This window comes from Rhincodon typus, chromosome 18 (assembly GCF_021869965.1).
Source record: "Rhincodon typus isolate 14 chromosome 18, sRhiTyp1.1, whole genome shotgun sequence".
NCBI lineage: Eukaryota > Metazoa > Chordata > Chondrichthyes > Orectolobiformes > Rhincodontidae > Rhincodon > Rhincodon typus.
The window spans coordinates 32,382,604-32,400,082 of record NC_063349.1 but is presented as its reverse complement, the minus strand read 5'-3'; the positions used below and the strand labels follow the sequence as shown (position 1 = coordinate 32,400,082).

Below are 17,479 nucleotides of genomic sequence, written 5' to 3'. Positions count from 1 at the left end.
TTTTTTTTCCCCAAAATAGCTGACAACACTTTATACTAATCACAGTAATTGGCATTACCTCAGTGACTCAATTTTTTCCCTGGCTCCCAGTTAGCTTCCTATGTTGGTGGGATTTAAATCATTGCCTTTCCTAGCAGTCTCCCTTTGCAGCTACTGGCTTCTCTCCATCTCGCCTTTACAATGACTTGCTTAATCCCTCTCCAACCAGTCTCCCTTTCAGTCACTCTCCCACACCTCCCTTGCAACCACTCAATTCTCTTCCCCTGCCCCTTTGCAATGGTGTGCTTCCATCCCCTCTTTGCAATCCCTTCTGACATTCCCCCAGCCACATTCTGTGCCACTCAAAGTTTGCATCCGCTGGCTAATACCTCAATTTTGCCAATTGCAGGCTTCTCCCATCGCTCCTGGTCTTGCACATCAGACCAGCTGGGTCCCACTGCACCCCCATCCCCTTCCATCAGTAGAAGCACAGGAGAGAAGCTGCATGTGATTGGAAGAACAGCCAGTTTCCAAATTTCTCAGTTCTACACACAAGGTTGGCTTTATCCCATTTAGTCATGATATATATGAATGATTTAAATGAGGTAACCAAACGTAATTTCTCCAAGTTTGCAGATGACACAAAGCTAGATAGAAGGGTAAACAATGATGAAGATGCAGAGATGTTTCAGCGTGATTAGACAAATTGAGTGCGTGGATGCAGTGTAATGTGGATGAAGGTGAGGGTTTCCAAATTGGTAACAAAAGCAGGAAGGCAGACTATTATCTGAATGGCAATAGATTGGGAATGGGAAAGGTGCGATGAGACCTGAGTGTCCTTGTAATCAGTCACTGAAATCGAGTATTCAGGGCAACATGTAGTGAAGAAAGCATATACTGCATTGGCATTTGTAGGGAGAGAATTTGAGAAAAGGAGCAGTTGTGTCTTGTTGCTATCAAACAGGACCTTGAGACTGAACTTGACGTATTGTGTGGACTTTTGATCTCTTTATCTAAGAAAGGATATTCTGGCTACAGAGGGAGTGCAACCAAAGGTTTAACAGACCGATTTCTGGGATAGCAGAATTGACATATGAAGTGAGACTGCATTGATTAGGATGATATTCCATGGAGTTCAGTAGAATGAGAAGGGGAAACTCTTAGAAGCCTATAAAGTTCTCAGAGGGCTAGGCAGGGTGAATGCAGGAAGGACATTCTCAATGACCAGGAAGTTCAGAAACTGGAATCGCAGGCTAATTAGGACTGAAATGAAGAGAAATTTCTTCATCCAAAGATTGGTTAACCTGTGGAATTCTCTGCCATAAAGAAAGCAGTTGAGGCCAAATGATTGAATGTTTTCAAGAAGGAGTTGGTTACAGTTCTTGGGACAAAGGGGATCAAAGGATACCAGGAGAAAGTGGGGACAGGACATTGAGTTGAACAGCAGAGCAGTCTTAAAGGGCCAATTGGCCTACTCCTGCTATTTTCTATATTTCTGTCTAATGGAGGCAATTATTGAAAATATTGTTGAATTCATCTGGAATAGGGAGAAATTACTTCTGAAGGTAATTAGTTAATGAAATTGTTTACAGCATAGGGCTGGGTTGTTAAGTATATTCAAGACTGAGGTTGAGGGGCGACCTTGTAGAGTTTTATAAAATCATGAATGTTATAGATAAGGTGAATGGCAGGTGTCTTTTCCCTGGCGTGGGAGATTTCAGTACAAGGAAGCATATTTTTAAGGTGAGAGGACAAAGATTTAAAAAAGAAATGAGGGGCAATTGTTTTACAGAGTGGTTTGTGTTTGGAATGAACTTCCAGAGGAAGTGGTGGATGGCAGGTACAGTTGCAACTTTTAAAAGATGTTTAGGTAAGTACATGAATAAGAAATGTTTTGGGGGGATATGGGCCAAGCGCAGGCAGTTGGAATTAGTTTAGTTTCGGATTATGGTCGGCATGGACTGGTTGGGACGAAGGATCTGTTTCCCAACTCTCTCTCTGACTCTAACAGCTGGTTCAAATTTACAGTTGGGATGAATGAATTGTTAGTCAGTGCAAATCACTTTTTTTTGCATCAAAGTTTACTGGCAGCACTTTTAATGCTTGTTGTTCAAGGACCTCAAATATTAATGCTTGTTTTAACTCTTGCACACTGATTGACTTCACGAATCAATATTGTGGTTTATATCTCTGGCACCTGTAAAATAACTTGCAGTGCTCATTCTACTAAATCAAGCTTCCTTACACAAGCAACAAACTTGTAAGTCCGTATCAATCCATAGGGCTTCAATACTGCTGCCAGGATGAGGGAGTCAGATTTAGGCTTGTAACGGCCAATGCTGGCTAACAGGTATTGGTAACTGATGTCCAAATTAACATGTTTCAAAATAAAAGCATCAAATTTTAAATTCCACCCTGTTCCAGAGTGTAACTTTGCTACTTTTTGAAACTGTTAATCTGCAGTTTCATTTAAGATCTTGTTTGTAAAAGTTCCAGGTGGGAGAGTTATATTTACAAACTATATTGTAAATTTTATTTGTAATTTTACAAGTATGCTTGTGTCTCAAACTTTAGCATTGTAAGGGATTTATTTTGCATTTACAATAGTACATGCAGTTCACTTTCTGCTACTCAATGAGCTGGCAAATTAGACTAACCGTACTAGTTTTATATTTCCTTGATGTTCTTGGCATCTGAAAGAAAGGTCTATTGCAAGTACATGTTTGTAGTCAGCTACCGTTCCTGTGTATAGCAGTTAAGATCAGAACCTCTTGATAATTTACCTCTTAGAATTTTGGAAAGCATTATTTGATGAACTTGAACGCTTTAGGCCTATTTCATAAGTAGTTTTAAAAAGAACACCCCCAGTTGTTGACTTAGTTATGTACACTTTGTTCATAAGCACACCAAATTAATCGTAACATGGCAAGTACCATCAAATCTTATGAATAATTATCTGTACATTTTATTGTTATCATCTGGTTTATGTAGTATTATAGTACTATATTGATACATTTGCACATCTTCAAAGTAAAGTTGACTCATTTTGCTGGCATGTACAATTTTTTAAAAAAATCTTCATCCTCATTTATAGTTATATTTTTAATTTGTTCCACACATGTAGTCACACCAAATTTTTGAAAGAAAATGTAAGAGGCCTTACTTTTTGTATTAATGTAGTCTAGAAGAGATGGGTTACAATAATAATTTGCTCTTCCAGCTACAAATGTAATTGTTTTAGTTTAGTAGGTAGTACAATATTGTTTTTTTCCCATGGTTTAGCAAGCAAGTCTTTTTTGAATTATATAGAGAAAATCAACGCCATTAGATTGTGTTTGACAGCATTCCAAAATTCTCAGATATTGCCCAGAAATTCCAATGGTTAGGTAGTTATTTCTGCATTGTAGTCTGGATTTGTGTGTTGAGACCTTATAGAATTCTCGACACAGCTCTGAGGAAATTGCCTGGGAATTGAAAAGTCTGATGGGCAATTCCCATTCGTGTGGAACCCTCCTGATAATTCTCCTTATGTTGGAAAAATTCTGTCGATTTAGTTTAATCGTCAGCCAGGAAAAGTTGGAGGATTAAAAGTTAGTGTAACTCCTGGGTGATCATTAAACTTGACTCCCGACCTACCATTGCCCCCTTGCCACTGCAACCTCCTCTCAACCCCAACTTTCATGAGTCCACACCTACCCTTCCCCTCCCCAGCCTCCGTAAGCATTCATCCACTGGCCGAGGATCCTAGTCCCCTCCTCCACCTAGCATCCTAGAACCTCGCCCATCTGCCACCCTACCCCTCGCTTACTTTACACATGCCATTCTTCAGTCACTGCCACAATGGCTTTGGGACCTTTAAATAGTTTCTGTCCTGAAATACAATAGCGAGTGCCATCTTGGCCTGCACTGTCTATATTACTCCCCTGTTTCCTCCCTATTCAGGACAGGCCAGACTCAGAATTCTGGCTGGAGGATTCACGAACAGATAAGAGGGTAACCTTAAAGAGAATTACCTTCAGTTGAACCTGTTCCAATCATCATCAGAATTTCTGGCCCTTTATTGCAAAGGCAGTTATTTTGCATAACTCGATGCCCAGTTTCACAGTTCAGCTTTGAAACTCTCCTGCTAGAATCCCTGCTTTGTGGAAATAGGACATTCAGCCCATCAAATCCACACCGACCCTCTTAAGACATCCCACCCAGACCCACTCCCCTACCCAGTCCCTTTAACCCTGCATGTTGCCCATGGCTAACCCGCACAGCCTGCACACTGTGGACAATTTAGCACGACCAATCCACCTAACCTGCAGATCTTCAGACAGTGGGAGGAAACCAGAGCACCTGGAGGAAACCCACACAGACACGAGAATATGCAAACTCCACATAGTCGCCCAAGGGTGGAATTGATCCCAGGTCCCTTGTGCTGTGAGGCAGCAGTGCTAACCACTGAGACACCATGCCTCCTCCTCAGATTCTTTCCACTTGTCTATAACTGCTAAAAGGAAACATTACCATCCTACGTTGAACATTGTTCCCACCTAGCCACTTAAATGTTATTCTGCAATGTTGGTCTATCTCAAGCATTCTTTTGACTGGTTCAAAAGTATAAAATTAAAGCAGTGCCTGGTAATTATGGATTAAATCTTTTGCCTTTGTGTAATTTTTATCAGTTACATTCAATTTGTAATTCTCATTAATTATATGACCATAGGCGTAGGAGCAGAAATAGGCCATTCAGTCCATCAAGTTTGCTCCACCATTCATTGAGGTCATGGGTGATCTGATATTCCTCAACGCCATTTTCCTGCCTTTTCCCTATAACTCTTGATTCCCTTACTGATTAAAATCTGTCTCAACCTTGAATATACTTGATGATCCAGCCTTGTCATCCCTTTACGGTAAAGAACTCCACACATTCACTACCCTCAGAGAGGAAAAATTTCTCCGCATCTATCTTTCATGTGTGTGTGTGTTCCGTTATTCTGAAATCATGCCCTCTGGTCCTAGAGTCTTCCACGAGGGGAAATAAACTTCTGGCATCTACCTTTCAAGCCTCCTAAGAATGTGTTTCAATAAAGCCACCTGTTAATCCTTCTAAATTCCAATGACTACAGGCCCAATTTACTCAACCTCTCCTCATAAAATAGTCCCTCCATGCGTGGGATCAACCTAGTGAACCTTCTCTGGACTGCCTCTAATGCCAGCATATCTTTCTTTAGATAAGGGGTGCAAAACAGTTCATGGTATGCCAGGTGTGGTCTGACTAGTCTCTTGTATAGTTGTGGTAAAATTTTCTTTTATACTCCATTCCCTTTGAAAGAAAGGCTAACATTTCATTTCCCTTCCCTATTGCCTGCTGAACATGAATGACAGCTCTTTGTGATTCATGATGAAGACTCCCAAATCCTTCTGTTCTGTACTTTTCTGCAGTGTTTCTCTAATTAAATAATATTCTGCTCCTCTCTTTATGCACTTCAGCAGAAAAACACCTCACTTTTTCCACATTATATTCCATCTGCCAAGTTTTTGCCCTCAATCTCGTTGAATCTGTCTATATCTGTCTGAAGACACTGTTATCCTTATCACATGGCTTCTCACCTGTTTTTGTGTGCCCCGGCACTTCACCAGTTACATGTTGCCATCCTGAAAATACCCCTTTTTCCCGACTCTCTGTCTTCTAATAATTAGACAATCCATTCTAATACATTATCTCCAAAATGGTGGCCTCCTATTGAGTAGTCTAATGTGTAGTACCTTATCAAACACCTTTTGAAAATTCATTTGTATCCACTGCTGCCCTTTATCTATCCTGTTTGTTACCTCCTCAAAGAATTCTAATAAATATGTCAAGCTTGATTTTCTTTTCGTGAAGCTATTCTAACTCTGCTTGATCATGTTATGTATCCCTAAATGCTCTGCCTTCACATCTTTTAAAAAGACACTAACATTGTTCCAACAACAGGTTTTAAGCTGACTGGCCTGTAGTTTTCATTGTTTTGTCTCTTCAAATGAAAGTTTTACATGGCAGTGTTCCAGTCCTCAAGGACTTTTCCAGAATCTAAGAATTCCTGGAAGATTACTACTAATGTATCTGCTATCTCTGTAGCTACTTCCTTTAATATCCTAGGATACATCCCATCAGGGTGAGGGGATTTTTCAGCCCTTACCCCCGTTAGCCTCCTTAGCGCTTATACTTATTGATAGTTCTACTGTTTATTTCTTCTCCTTTTGCCCCTTGACTATTTCATAATTTTGGAATCTATTAATGTCCTCTACTGTGAAGATTGGTGCAAAGTATTTATTCTTTTCCTCTAAGTTATTTCCTGGCTCCACATTATTATTTCCCCAGCTTCATGCGCTGAGGGACCGATGTTCGCTTTGACTTCTCTCTTCAATTTTGAATATTGAAAAAAAACTCTTGTTATCTATCTTAATATTACTTGCAAGCTTGCCTTATTTTTGGTCTTTTTTTGTTGGTTTATAAAACTTACCACTAATCTTTGTCGTATTTGTAAGTTTTCTTTCAATTTGATGTTATCCTTAACCTCCATAGTTAGCCATTGTTGGCTTATCACTCTCGCTAGAATCCTTCCTAGCTTGAATATATCTTTGTTTTGACTAATTCTTTACTAATGTTCAGGCTTTGGAAGAGTATATAGTTTGGCATAGGGCAGCCGATGGAGCAATAGTAAATGTGTGGTACTGATTCGACATAAGTGCAAACAATGGAGTTCATTATCTTCTCTTTGAATATTTGGGTGTGGATGCCAGAATTTATTAATCACCAATTTTTATTTATAAAATAGTTGAATATTTAGAAGTGAAATCAATGTCAAATTTGTCAATTATTCTGGATGTCCTTTGCAGTTGTGGACATAATATTACACTAACTGAGAAAAGATGTTCTGGCAATGAAGGGAGTGCAACAACGGTTTATCAGATTGATCCTACCACCCCAGTAATCAATGGATTCACAACACAGTGATCCTAAAACGCACAAAGACCCTCAACATTGTTCAATTGTTCCTCACCAAACTCCGCAAATAAAAACACATAGACACCAAGTTTATAATTTAGACAAAGATTAACAATTTGTTGAGAATATAACTTTAGCAGAACGCAGATAAACTGCAAGGCAATCTAATTAATATCTAAGATTCTAAGCTCAATCTTCTTTGAATATAACTTGCACATCCCCTGATGTGCACACACTAACACAGGCAAGCAGACATAGTTAAGGAATAAATTAGAGAAAATAAATCATAATTTGTCAGTTCAGTAACAGTTTAAACAATGAATACGAGGCCTTCATGGAATCCTTTAATGGGTTATGTTACAGGCACAGTGGGCTGTGCGTCTTGTGTGAATTCCGAAGTCACTGGTCAATGCCAACAGCTTCTGCAGACCCATGGAGACTTTTTACTTGTTTCTTACAGACTGGGCTCTTTCATCAAGTCGATTACTGGAGAATAACTAGAGAGGGCAACACTAATAACGCCTTTCCGGTCCGGCAATCTCAAAAGCAAAACTGCCTCCTGCCCAAAATCCAGTCGGGACCAGTTCTTTTTTATTTCCTTTTTCAACATTTTCTGTCGTTGGCTGGCCAGCACAAGTCCTCTCTGGATTGACCAATTTAACATGCAACCAGCTGCCAGTCCCTGAGCAGAGCAGCATCTCTGTGCAGAATCATCTACAGAATTCTTCGAGCAGTAAATTATCTATATTATCTTTCTAGGCCAGTTCCCAAAAGCAAATGTCAGTCTCCTGTTCTCGCTTTCTTTAAAAAAATAAGCTACTATTCCAGCTAAATTGTCAACTACAACCCAGTTCCAAACCAAAAATGAGAAAAAAAATGATGATTTCAACATGCCTCCATCCTCAAAAGAATGAAACAGTCTTTGAATAATTCATTTCATGGCAAGGTTAGTAACACTTAAATGACAAAAGACACAAAACTTATAGCAGTTCAGTTCTTCCTCACACTCGAATCTTAATCAGCATACAACTTTCTTGGTTACATTCTTAAGTTTTCAACGTGCAATTTTTGTTGAATTGTGGTTGGGACGTTCTCAAATCCAAATGGTATAAATCAACATTGGCACAGTCCATTGGGTGTGACAGAAGACGAAATTTGTTTTGCACTTGTTGTCAACAGTACCTGCCAGTATCCTTTTAACAAATCAATTTTAGATAAGGATGATGCACCACCAATGCTAGCGTTGCAATCTTCTAGCTAGGAATAAGATATGATTCTGTCTTTGTAATTGGATTCACTTTCCTATAGGCTGCGCATGATCTAGGTGAACCATCTGACTTAGGAGCCAGTACTATTGGAGAATGCCAATTACAATGGCTTGGTTTGAGTAATTGATGCTTTAAAGTACATTGCATATCTTTTGTTCCTTGGGCCTCTGTGTTTAACTAACATAGGTTTTGTTTTATGGGGTCTGAATTACAGACATCAGCATCATGTTTGGTTAATATAGTACACCCAAATGTATCTTTGCAAACTTCTTTGTGTCTCCTGAACAGTCTTGCTTTATCCCTGTGTTGATCTTTGCCTAGGCATGAAAACAGCATTTAAATTCTCTAATATCGTCAAATTTGTTAGTCAAATAGTATGAAGTTCACTTTGGGAATTGGTCATTTCTCCTTTGCCCTCATCCTTTCTCTGTTCTCCTTGACTACACCTACTATTTGACACACCTGTGCTTCCTCATCATCTTCTCTATGATAGTACCACTTTAACATGTTCACCTGACTTATCAATTCTTTTATGATCAGGGCTATCAATTATCGATATCACTTTACTAATTTTTTAAACTATTTTGTAGAGACCACAGAACTTCACTTTTAGTGGCTCACCTTGTAAAGACAGTGCAAAAACTTCATCTCCAGCTTTGAAATTTCTAGTTGTCACATGTTTACCTGCCCACTCTTCCACTGTGTTTTGAGCTGTTCCTGCGCTCCTTTACACTCTTATCAACCTCTTTAAAAATGTGGACATGTACTCAAACATTGAAAATTCATTTTTCTGGCATGACAATTTATCTCTAATCAATTTTAATGGTCCTGCCTAATTCACTAGTACATGACTGAATGGTTCCTCAAACACTATTATAGGAACCGGGGATAGTAGGAACTGCAGATGCTGGAGAATCCGAGACAACAAGGTGCAAAGCTGGATGAACACAGCAGGCCAAGCAGCATCCTAGGAGCAGAAAGGCTGACGTTTCGGGCCTAGACCCTTCATCTTGTATAATTGAACTGGAAATGTATTTGCCACCAATCCCATTTATTAGTACCTTCACTTCCATCGAACTATCTGGAGGGAAAACTAAGCCTTTTGCTAATAAGAGTGATTTATGTTGCCCCTGTATCTCTTCGTATGGTTATGAGTTTAGCTGTGTCACTTGAAGATAAAGGAGTAGCTTTTCCTTTCAATAAAAACACTGTATAACTCTCATCTATCTTAAATATTTCTTTGTTAGTAACTCAATTCACCTCCGGCCTAATTGCTATAATCAGAGCTACAGTCTGGATCACGGTGTTATCTTTTTGAGTTGTCTTCTACGATTCATTTTGACTAAGTCTTACAAGTCCCATGGGTTTACCTCACAACTTCCAACATTCCCAATTTGTTGCAAAAGAAATATTTGTGGTTGGCTGGCCAGCACTGCATCTTCCTTGATTGACCAATTCAGTATCCAGCCAGCTGCCTGTCTCTGAGATTAACCATATCTTGATGCCAAATTGTCTCCATTGTTCTTAGATCAGTAATTGACCCGCTTTATTTTTCTATCCAGTCGGCAAGAACAAGCAACAATCTTTCGTTCTTTTGTTTAAAACAAGGTGCTGTTCAAAGTTCAGTTGTCAACTGAAACTCTCAGTTCCAAACCAAATATAAGAAAAAGAAAAGAAAAAATAATGGTGGCCTCAACATAATTTTTGGCTCTAAAGGGAGCAAAAGGTATGGGGAGAAATGCAGGAACAGGGTGCTGAGCTAGATGATTAGCTATGGTTGTGTTGAATGACAGAGCTGTATTGAAGAGCCAAATAGCCTACTCTTGCTCATATTTTCTATGTAAATAACAACATTGCAGGATGGGTAAGTAGAATCATTGGTGGCAAGTCAATGTTTGAGGTCATTTGTTTGGTAGCAAAAGTAGGTGCTCCATATCTTTCTTCTCTTTCCTTCATCATGGCTCCATTTAATTCCATTCAGCCCCATGAAAGGGACAAAAAAAAACAGATTACAGCATAAAATTATTGACCCAAATTTGAAGTTTTAGTAATAATTAGTAATAATGAGCTGTAAATGCTCACTGTTAATACTGTGTAAATCTCTCAGGAGCTATTGCAATCTGAATACCTGCAATTAAACAGGAAAATCCAGATATTTCTGTGAAGTATGCCTTGCTTCAAAGTGTGCGCTTTTGCAGTACTTGCAAATGGAATCAATTCAAACTCACCAATTTGTCAATTTCCAACTATAGCTACAATTTTCAAAGTAAGAAGCAACAAAATGTTAATTCTTGTTCAATTAAGGTTAGCTGCGTACCAAGTTATAATAATTGCCAAGCACCCACTTTGGTCACGTAAAGCTAATTTTACATGCGTATAGTCTCCCTCGTTTTACATTTAAGTGAATTTTAATTCAGTTAATTTAATTAAGTTAATTTTTTGAAAGTTTTTGTTTTGAAATTTATTTCTCCCTTAATCCCATGTGGATGTCCCAACTTTATTTTGCTTTCAGGTCAATTATTCAAATGTGATTTACATTCTCTACCTTTTACTTTTTTTGTGTCTGTGAGAATTCTTCAATTAGACTAATCAATCTGCTGCCTGTCCAGTTATCACAGTCACACTATAGAATAGCAAAAATTAAAAGAGATTGAGGTGGGATGTCTATGCTCCAGTACTACCCGAGTCTTTACAAGTAGCTTTTCTTGAAATCAGCAGCAAACACCACACTCTAGCCAACTGCAAAATCTGTTAACAACTTCAATTGTATTAAAGAACAGCATTTACCTGTTAACAATTTTAATTGTATTAAAGAACAGTATTTACCTGTTCATTGCTCTGTACTACTTTATTCCTGTATGCTTAGCAGATGTCATTTCTTCTTATTCAGGTAGTGAAGACTTCTCAAGTAAAAACCAGTTCAGAAGATGAGTCTTCGTTACTTGGGCTATCAAAAAACAATAAAAAGAAAAACAACGATAAAGATACAGGAACTTTAAAGGAAGCTTTGGCATCTCAAAAGTTACATTTGGTCGAACAACTTCTAAATTCAGGTAAGAAAATAACTGCATTTTTCTACTTTTTGTTCATTTTAATGTATTGTTATCCTGCTATGCATGCTAGACTCCTGATATTGAAAGAAACATGTTTGACTAGCATGTGGAAAATAAGTGTTATTTTCCGTACCCAGTGCTGTAGTGCTCTGTGTATCATTAACAGAAAAACATCTAAAGGCAGCAAAGGAGGACTGGTTGTCAAATGAGAGCACTGTCTATATCCCATAGTGCCAACAACTTGAATGTTGCCTATAGTGTAATTAAAAACCATCCTTCTCCGCTTTGCTGTTCAGGGCAGGGAAGGGTGAATCCCTCATTACCCAAAAGCTGTGAAGCGTGCAACGCATAACTATAGTCTGGTTATTTTTGAAGAGAATACCCATTGTCAATCAGTAACCAGACTGCATGGAGAGCTGCAGTATGAATGAATCATTACTTTTGCTTGGACATGCGTGATGTGCTGTTTGTGGGTACAGTCAAGATGGGCATTGAAACAGTAGAATTAATCTCAGTTCAGAAAGATGATGAGAGGATGCAAAATGATTTCTGTGCAGTGATGGAACCCTATACCTTTTGTGCCAACTTGCAATGCGGACAAATCAGAGTGCTTCTCATGCAACATTGAATAACAAACTGGAAAATGTTGATGTTACCAGCTTGAAGCCTGGAATGACCTTATGGCAGACATGTGCCCTTGATCACCACAGTGTCGTCATGCCTTTATTCAAGCCTGTGGTGTAGTTTTGGCAGTAGCCTCATTGATGAAATGGTATTTGAAAAATTAACTGTGTGAAAATAAAGCAGTAATGTCTCCCACTGCGGCTGTTGCATCCTACAGCAGATTCTCTGCTCAATCTCGTTTTGGTTGATATTTATAAATTTTCAACTCCACTGGCAGACTTGCCATGACAGCAGTTACATTTTTTTAAAGCAGACAAAGCAGTGCAGCACCATCAAAATGTTGCACAAGTCACAAAGCAGTTATGGAAAACAAAAGAAAAGCATAAGAAAAATGACAATCTTGTCTTTAGACTAATGTTACTGATCACTGCCAAGTGGTCTTCAATAATCTTTACATTTTTTATTTGTGGTTTGAGTCCTTTATGTGATAGACCAATAGATTTGTTTCTCAAAGGCTAATTTGACTTTGCATTGCAAATGGCATTAAATTTGATTATTTCTGATTATAGCTAGTCATGGTGTTGATCAAGGTGCCATGGGTAAGAAAGGAATAGATAAGTTAAGTAGTCAGGAATTCCTATACAGTTTTGAAATGGCTGGACAGGATTTATGCATGGACAATGTTCACTGTCTGACACTCAACTTTAAAATCAGCAAACAAATTGAGTTCATTCGGAAAAACTATAAAAACAGTTTTGTCTTTTGCACTTCCATGGACAGGTTGAAAACATTTGTGTTTTGTACCACCTTCAGTAGGTGCTACGTCTTACTGCTACTGTGAAAAACAAACAGTATAGGTAACCTTGTTTGGAAATTCAAAATGATAAAATTATCTGGGGTAACAGAGATTAATGTTCTTCAGAAATGACATTGGTATGCAGTTTAAACACGGATATAAATCAGAGAATAAATAATGTCCATTGTTCTCCCAGGACGTGATGTCTGAAGTCATGTTGTGCACTCAGTCGTGCTGTGAATCCTGGGAGCTAGAGGACTTGCCTGTGATTGCTAACCTTCCTAACAAATTAGGCAAATATCCATTCAGTTCTTAAGATATAACCCAATAATATCAAATAGGCAATGCGTCCTGTTTGTTTTGAAGTTAAGTAAAAGTGAAACTAAGAAACTTGCAACTTTCTTTTAATCATATGTTGCTACCTAGTAGTAATCAAATATTTATGTTTAAATAGAAATATTTAAAACCTGGAATTATGTTCTTTATCTCTCTCCTGTTGGGACCATCACAGTTTTTCTTTACTCTTCTAATTTCTGATTTCAAACTGTGAACTGAAGTTGAGAGTTAATTTTTGATCTTTGAGTGGCAGGTTGTCCTAAACAAACAATCTGATATTTGTTTATGGGAACTGGCCTGGAAAGTTAATTGAAGGTTGATTATTGTTCCAAGATACACATTTCCTCAACTGAGATGTATTGTGCTCGCGGACTGGCAGCTGCTTGCATGTTAAAAAGGGCAATCAAAGGGAGCCAGAACTAACCATTCAAACAAAGAGGATGTTGAGAAAAAACAGAAAGGGAAACCAAGAATTGACTGTTTGACCAAGTTGCATTTGTCATGTTTTTTTGTGTACAGGACGTATCCGGGCAATTTTCCACATTGCTGGGTGGATGTCAGTATTAACTGTATTGGAAAAGCTTGGCTTGGTGCTAAACTTATTTTGGCATACAACTCTTTGGATTTATTGCCAGAATTTTGTCAGGGCCCATAAACTTTGCAGTATCCAGTGTCTTCAGCCATTTTTTTTGATATCAAGTGAAGTGAATCAAATTAGCCAAAGATTGGCATCCACCGTTACCTATAATATATTATTTCCTCTGCACAGACTTCTGAGCGCTGTGCATGGCAGTGTCTTCACAAATGGAAGCCAATCTGTTGATATGCTCATCACAGTGCATGGAACCTTCCAGCAGCTGTTCCATCATGTAGTTTAGAGGGAATGTCGCTGGTATGTGATGCTGGTGACCTCAGAGGTCGAGATTGATCATGTACTCAGCGATTCTGGCTGAAGATGCTTCAGTTGTACCTGATGTTTTGGGCTCCCATCATTGAAGATGAGAATTTTTCTGGAGCCATCTCCTGTTAGTTGTTTAATTGCCCACCAGCATTTATGACTGGATATGATAGATTGTGGTGCACAGATCTGATCTGTTGGTTGTGGATTCGCTTAGTCTGTCTATTATTGCTGTTCCTCGTGTTGCTGTTGACATACACTCATGCATTTTTCACTGAACCAAGGTTGGTCTTCCAGCTTGATAGTGGAGTGGAGGATATGCTGGGTCATGATGTTCCAGATTAGGATGGAATACAATTCTGCTGCTGATGGCCCACAATCCTCCTTGGATGCCCAGATTTAAGTGGTTAGATCTCTTCATAGTCTATTCTAATTTGCATGTGATAGTCCTACTCAACACAATGGAGGGTGTATTCAATATGACGACTGGACTTTTTCGTGTAAGGAAATCATTCCAGTATTCTGAGAATGGATCTTTCAGGCTACATTTGACAGTTTTGAAAGTTAGTTAGGTTCAATTTTGACCGCCACAGGACAGGGACTTATTCCAATGTTTTCAGTGGACTATCCTGGATAGTTCAGGAATCACCAAAGAGTCATAGAGTACTACAGTACGGAAACAGAACCTTCGGTCCAACCAGTCCATGCTGACATAATCCCAAATTAAAGTAGTCCCACCTGACTGCTCCTGGCCCATATCCCTCCAAACCTTTCCGATTTCATGTACTTATCCAAATGTCTTTTAAATGTAATTGTTCCTACATCCACCACTTCCTCAGGAAGTTTAGCCACCCTGTCTGTATATGATGCAATCTTCAAAGAATTATGTACCTGAACCCCTAGGTCCCTGTGTTCTACAACACTACCTAGGGCCCTACCATTAATTGTGTGAACCCTAACTTTGTTTGTTGTACCAAAATGGAATACCTCGCATTTATCCAGATTGAATTCCATCTGCCATTTTCAGCCCATTGACTCATTTGATCAAGACCCCATTGTACTCTTAGAAAATCTTCTTCACTGTCTACTAAGCCACCAATTTTGGTATCGTCCTCACACTAATTAACCATGCCTTCTATATTCTCATTCAAATCATTAATATAAATGACAAACAAAAGAGGGCCCAGAACCGATCCCTGTGGAACACTGCTGGTGACAGGCCTCCAGTCCTAAAAGCAACTCACCAACACTCATTAAGATGAGTGGTAGAGCAAAGTGTGCAGAAGACACTGAAAGTCTGCAGAGGGATATTGATAGTCTAAGTGAGTGGGCGAAGGTCTGGCAGATGGAGTACGATGTTGATAAGTGTGAGGTCATCCATTTTGGTAGGAATAACAGCAAAATGCACTATGTTTTAAATGGTGAAAAATTGCAGCACGCTGCTGTGCAGAGGGACTTGGGTGTCCTTGTACATGAATCGCTAAAAGTAGGATTGCAGGTGCAGCAGGTAATTAAAAAGGCAAATGGAATTTTGTCTGCCATTGCTAGAGGGATGGAGTTTAAAAACAGGGAGGCTATGCTGCAGCTGTATAGGTTCCTGGTGAAGCCATACCTGGAGTACTGTGTGCAGTTTTGATCTCTTTACTTGAGGAGAGATATACTAGCACTGGAGGGGGTGCAGAGGAGATTCACTCGGTTGATTCCAGAGTTGAGAGGGTTAGATTATGAGGAGAGACTGACCAGACTGGGATTATACTCATTGGAATTCAGAAGAATGAGGGGAGATCTTATAGAAACATATAAGATTATGAAGGGAATAGATAAGGTGGAGGCAGTGAGGTTGTTTCCGCTAGCAGGTGAAACTAGGACTAGAGGGCATCGCCTCAAAATAAAGGGAAGCAGATGTAGGACTGAGGTCAGGAGGAACTTCTTCACCCAAAGGGTTGTGAATCTGTGGAATTCCCTGCCCACTGAAGCGGTTGAAGCTACCTCGCTCAATGTTTTTAAGGCAGTTTTTGAACAGTAAAGGAATTAAGGGTTATAGTGAGTGGGCGGGTAAGTGGAGCTGAGTCTCAAAAAGATCAGCCATGATCTTATTAAGTGGTGGGGCAGGTTCGAGGGGCCAGCTGGCCTACTCCTGCTCCTAGTTCTTATGTTCTTATGTTTATGTTCCACCACTCTCTGTCTCCTGCCATTTGAGCCAAGTTAAAGCTTACAGGCAGTTGGGAAGCTCGTGAGTATGAGAGAGGGAGAGAGATGTAGACTCTATGTTAGGAGAGCTGCAATTAACTATACTGCTGAGAAGACGGCTAAAATATATATATTTCATGTAGTGGTCTTAATGAGGAGTCAGGTGCAACTGGATGGATCCCAGACTGATATGTTAAAATGTAGTTCACTATTGAAGTAGCTAATAATTGAAATGTGATGGTTGATTCTAAGATTAGCCAGGACTTCTTGAACTTTTAGTCGTTTTGAGTTGATGAAATAGCACAGCTTATGTTAAGCTTTTTATTGTCTCTGGTGAACATCCTGTTCTGACAAGTAGCCAGATTTGGTGTGTTGACTTTTGGGGAAATTTTGAACTTTAGCTCTCAATTGTAAGATTCTTAAGTGTACTTATTTTTAAATTGTTTTCTGTAGTAGATAGGATGAATAAGTTAATGTCGTTGTCTTACTAATAATGCAGTTGTCTATTAGTTGAGTATTTGGCAAGGGAACGAAGTAGTTTTTGTTGTCCTAATGTAAACTAAATAAACATTGAAGCTTATCGCTGTTTCACATTAGCACTGCACCGTACTGTAATTTTAAATTGTATGATTATGCCAATGACTATTGAAATATTTAAATGTTGGGAAGTTCCTGTTAAACTGAATAATACATGGTTGGTTGACATCTAATAGATGCAAGATAACAATAAAATTTCAGTTCTCCATTGATCTTTACTTGCAAACTTGTAAGATATTCTAAAAGGCACGTAACCCCTCCAGCATGAAGAAACATTTCTTGGAACGTAAATATTAGACATGCAAGATGATTCTAGAAGCCATTTTATTTTGTGTACATAATTTTTTTTTTGTAAAAATACAACAAATTACTATTCTAACATTCAGTTTTTTTTTACAGGCCTAGATGTTGAAACACGTTTTGGTTTTGGTTGGACGCCGTTGATGTATGCTGCAAGTATAGCAAACTTTGAAATTACTCGTCTCCTTCTCAATAGAGGTGCTAATGCAAGTTTTGCAAATGGTAAATTTGTATTTTAAAAGTACCAACTCTCTTCCATTTTCTTTGCTGTAATACTGTGCACCACCTCCATCAAATAACCCAAAGGCATAGAGATAATCAACAGAAAAGATGGGAAACTGTTCAACCTACACTATCTTCAATCCACATGCAAAATCACTCTGTGTGCAAATGATACCTGCACGCAATCACTCAGGGACCAAGTTCTGGGTTATTATCGGATATAACAAGGTGTAGAGCTGGATGAACACAGCAGGCCAAGCAGCATCAGAGGAGCAGGAAAGATGACGTTTCGGGTCTGGA

At 38.9% G+C, this 17,479-nt stretch overlaps 1 protein-coding gene across 1 annotated transcript in view; it reads left to right on the top strand.

The window, feature by feature from the left end:
* LOC109917719 (ankyrin repeat, SAM and basic leucine zipper domain-containing protein 1) overlaps positions 1 to 17,479 on the top strand; it is a 108,936-nt gene that overhangs the window by 43,835 nt on the left and 47,622 nt on the right. Inside the window, exons 2-3 of the mRNA XM_048607905.1 lie at positions 11,114 to 11,276; positions 17,057 to 17,179. Coding sequence (XP_048463862.1) covers positions 11,114 to 11,276; positions 17,057 to 17,179 — 286 coding nt within the window. The remainder of the gene's footprint in view (positions 1 to 11,113; positions 11,277 to 17,056; positions 17,180 to 17,479) is intronic.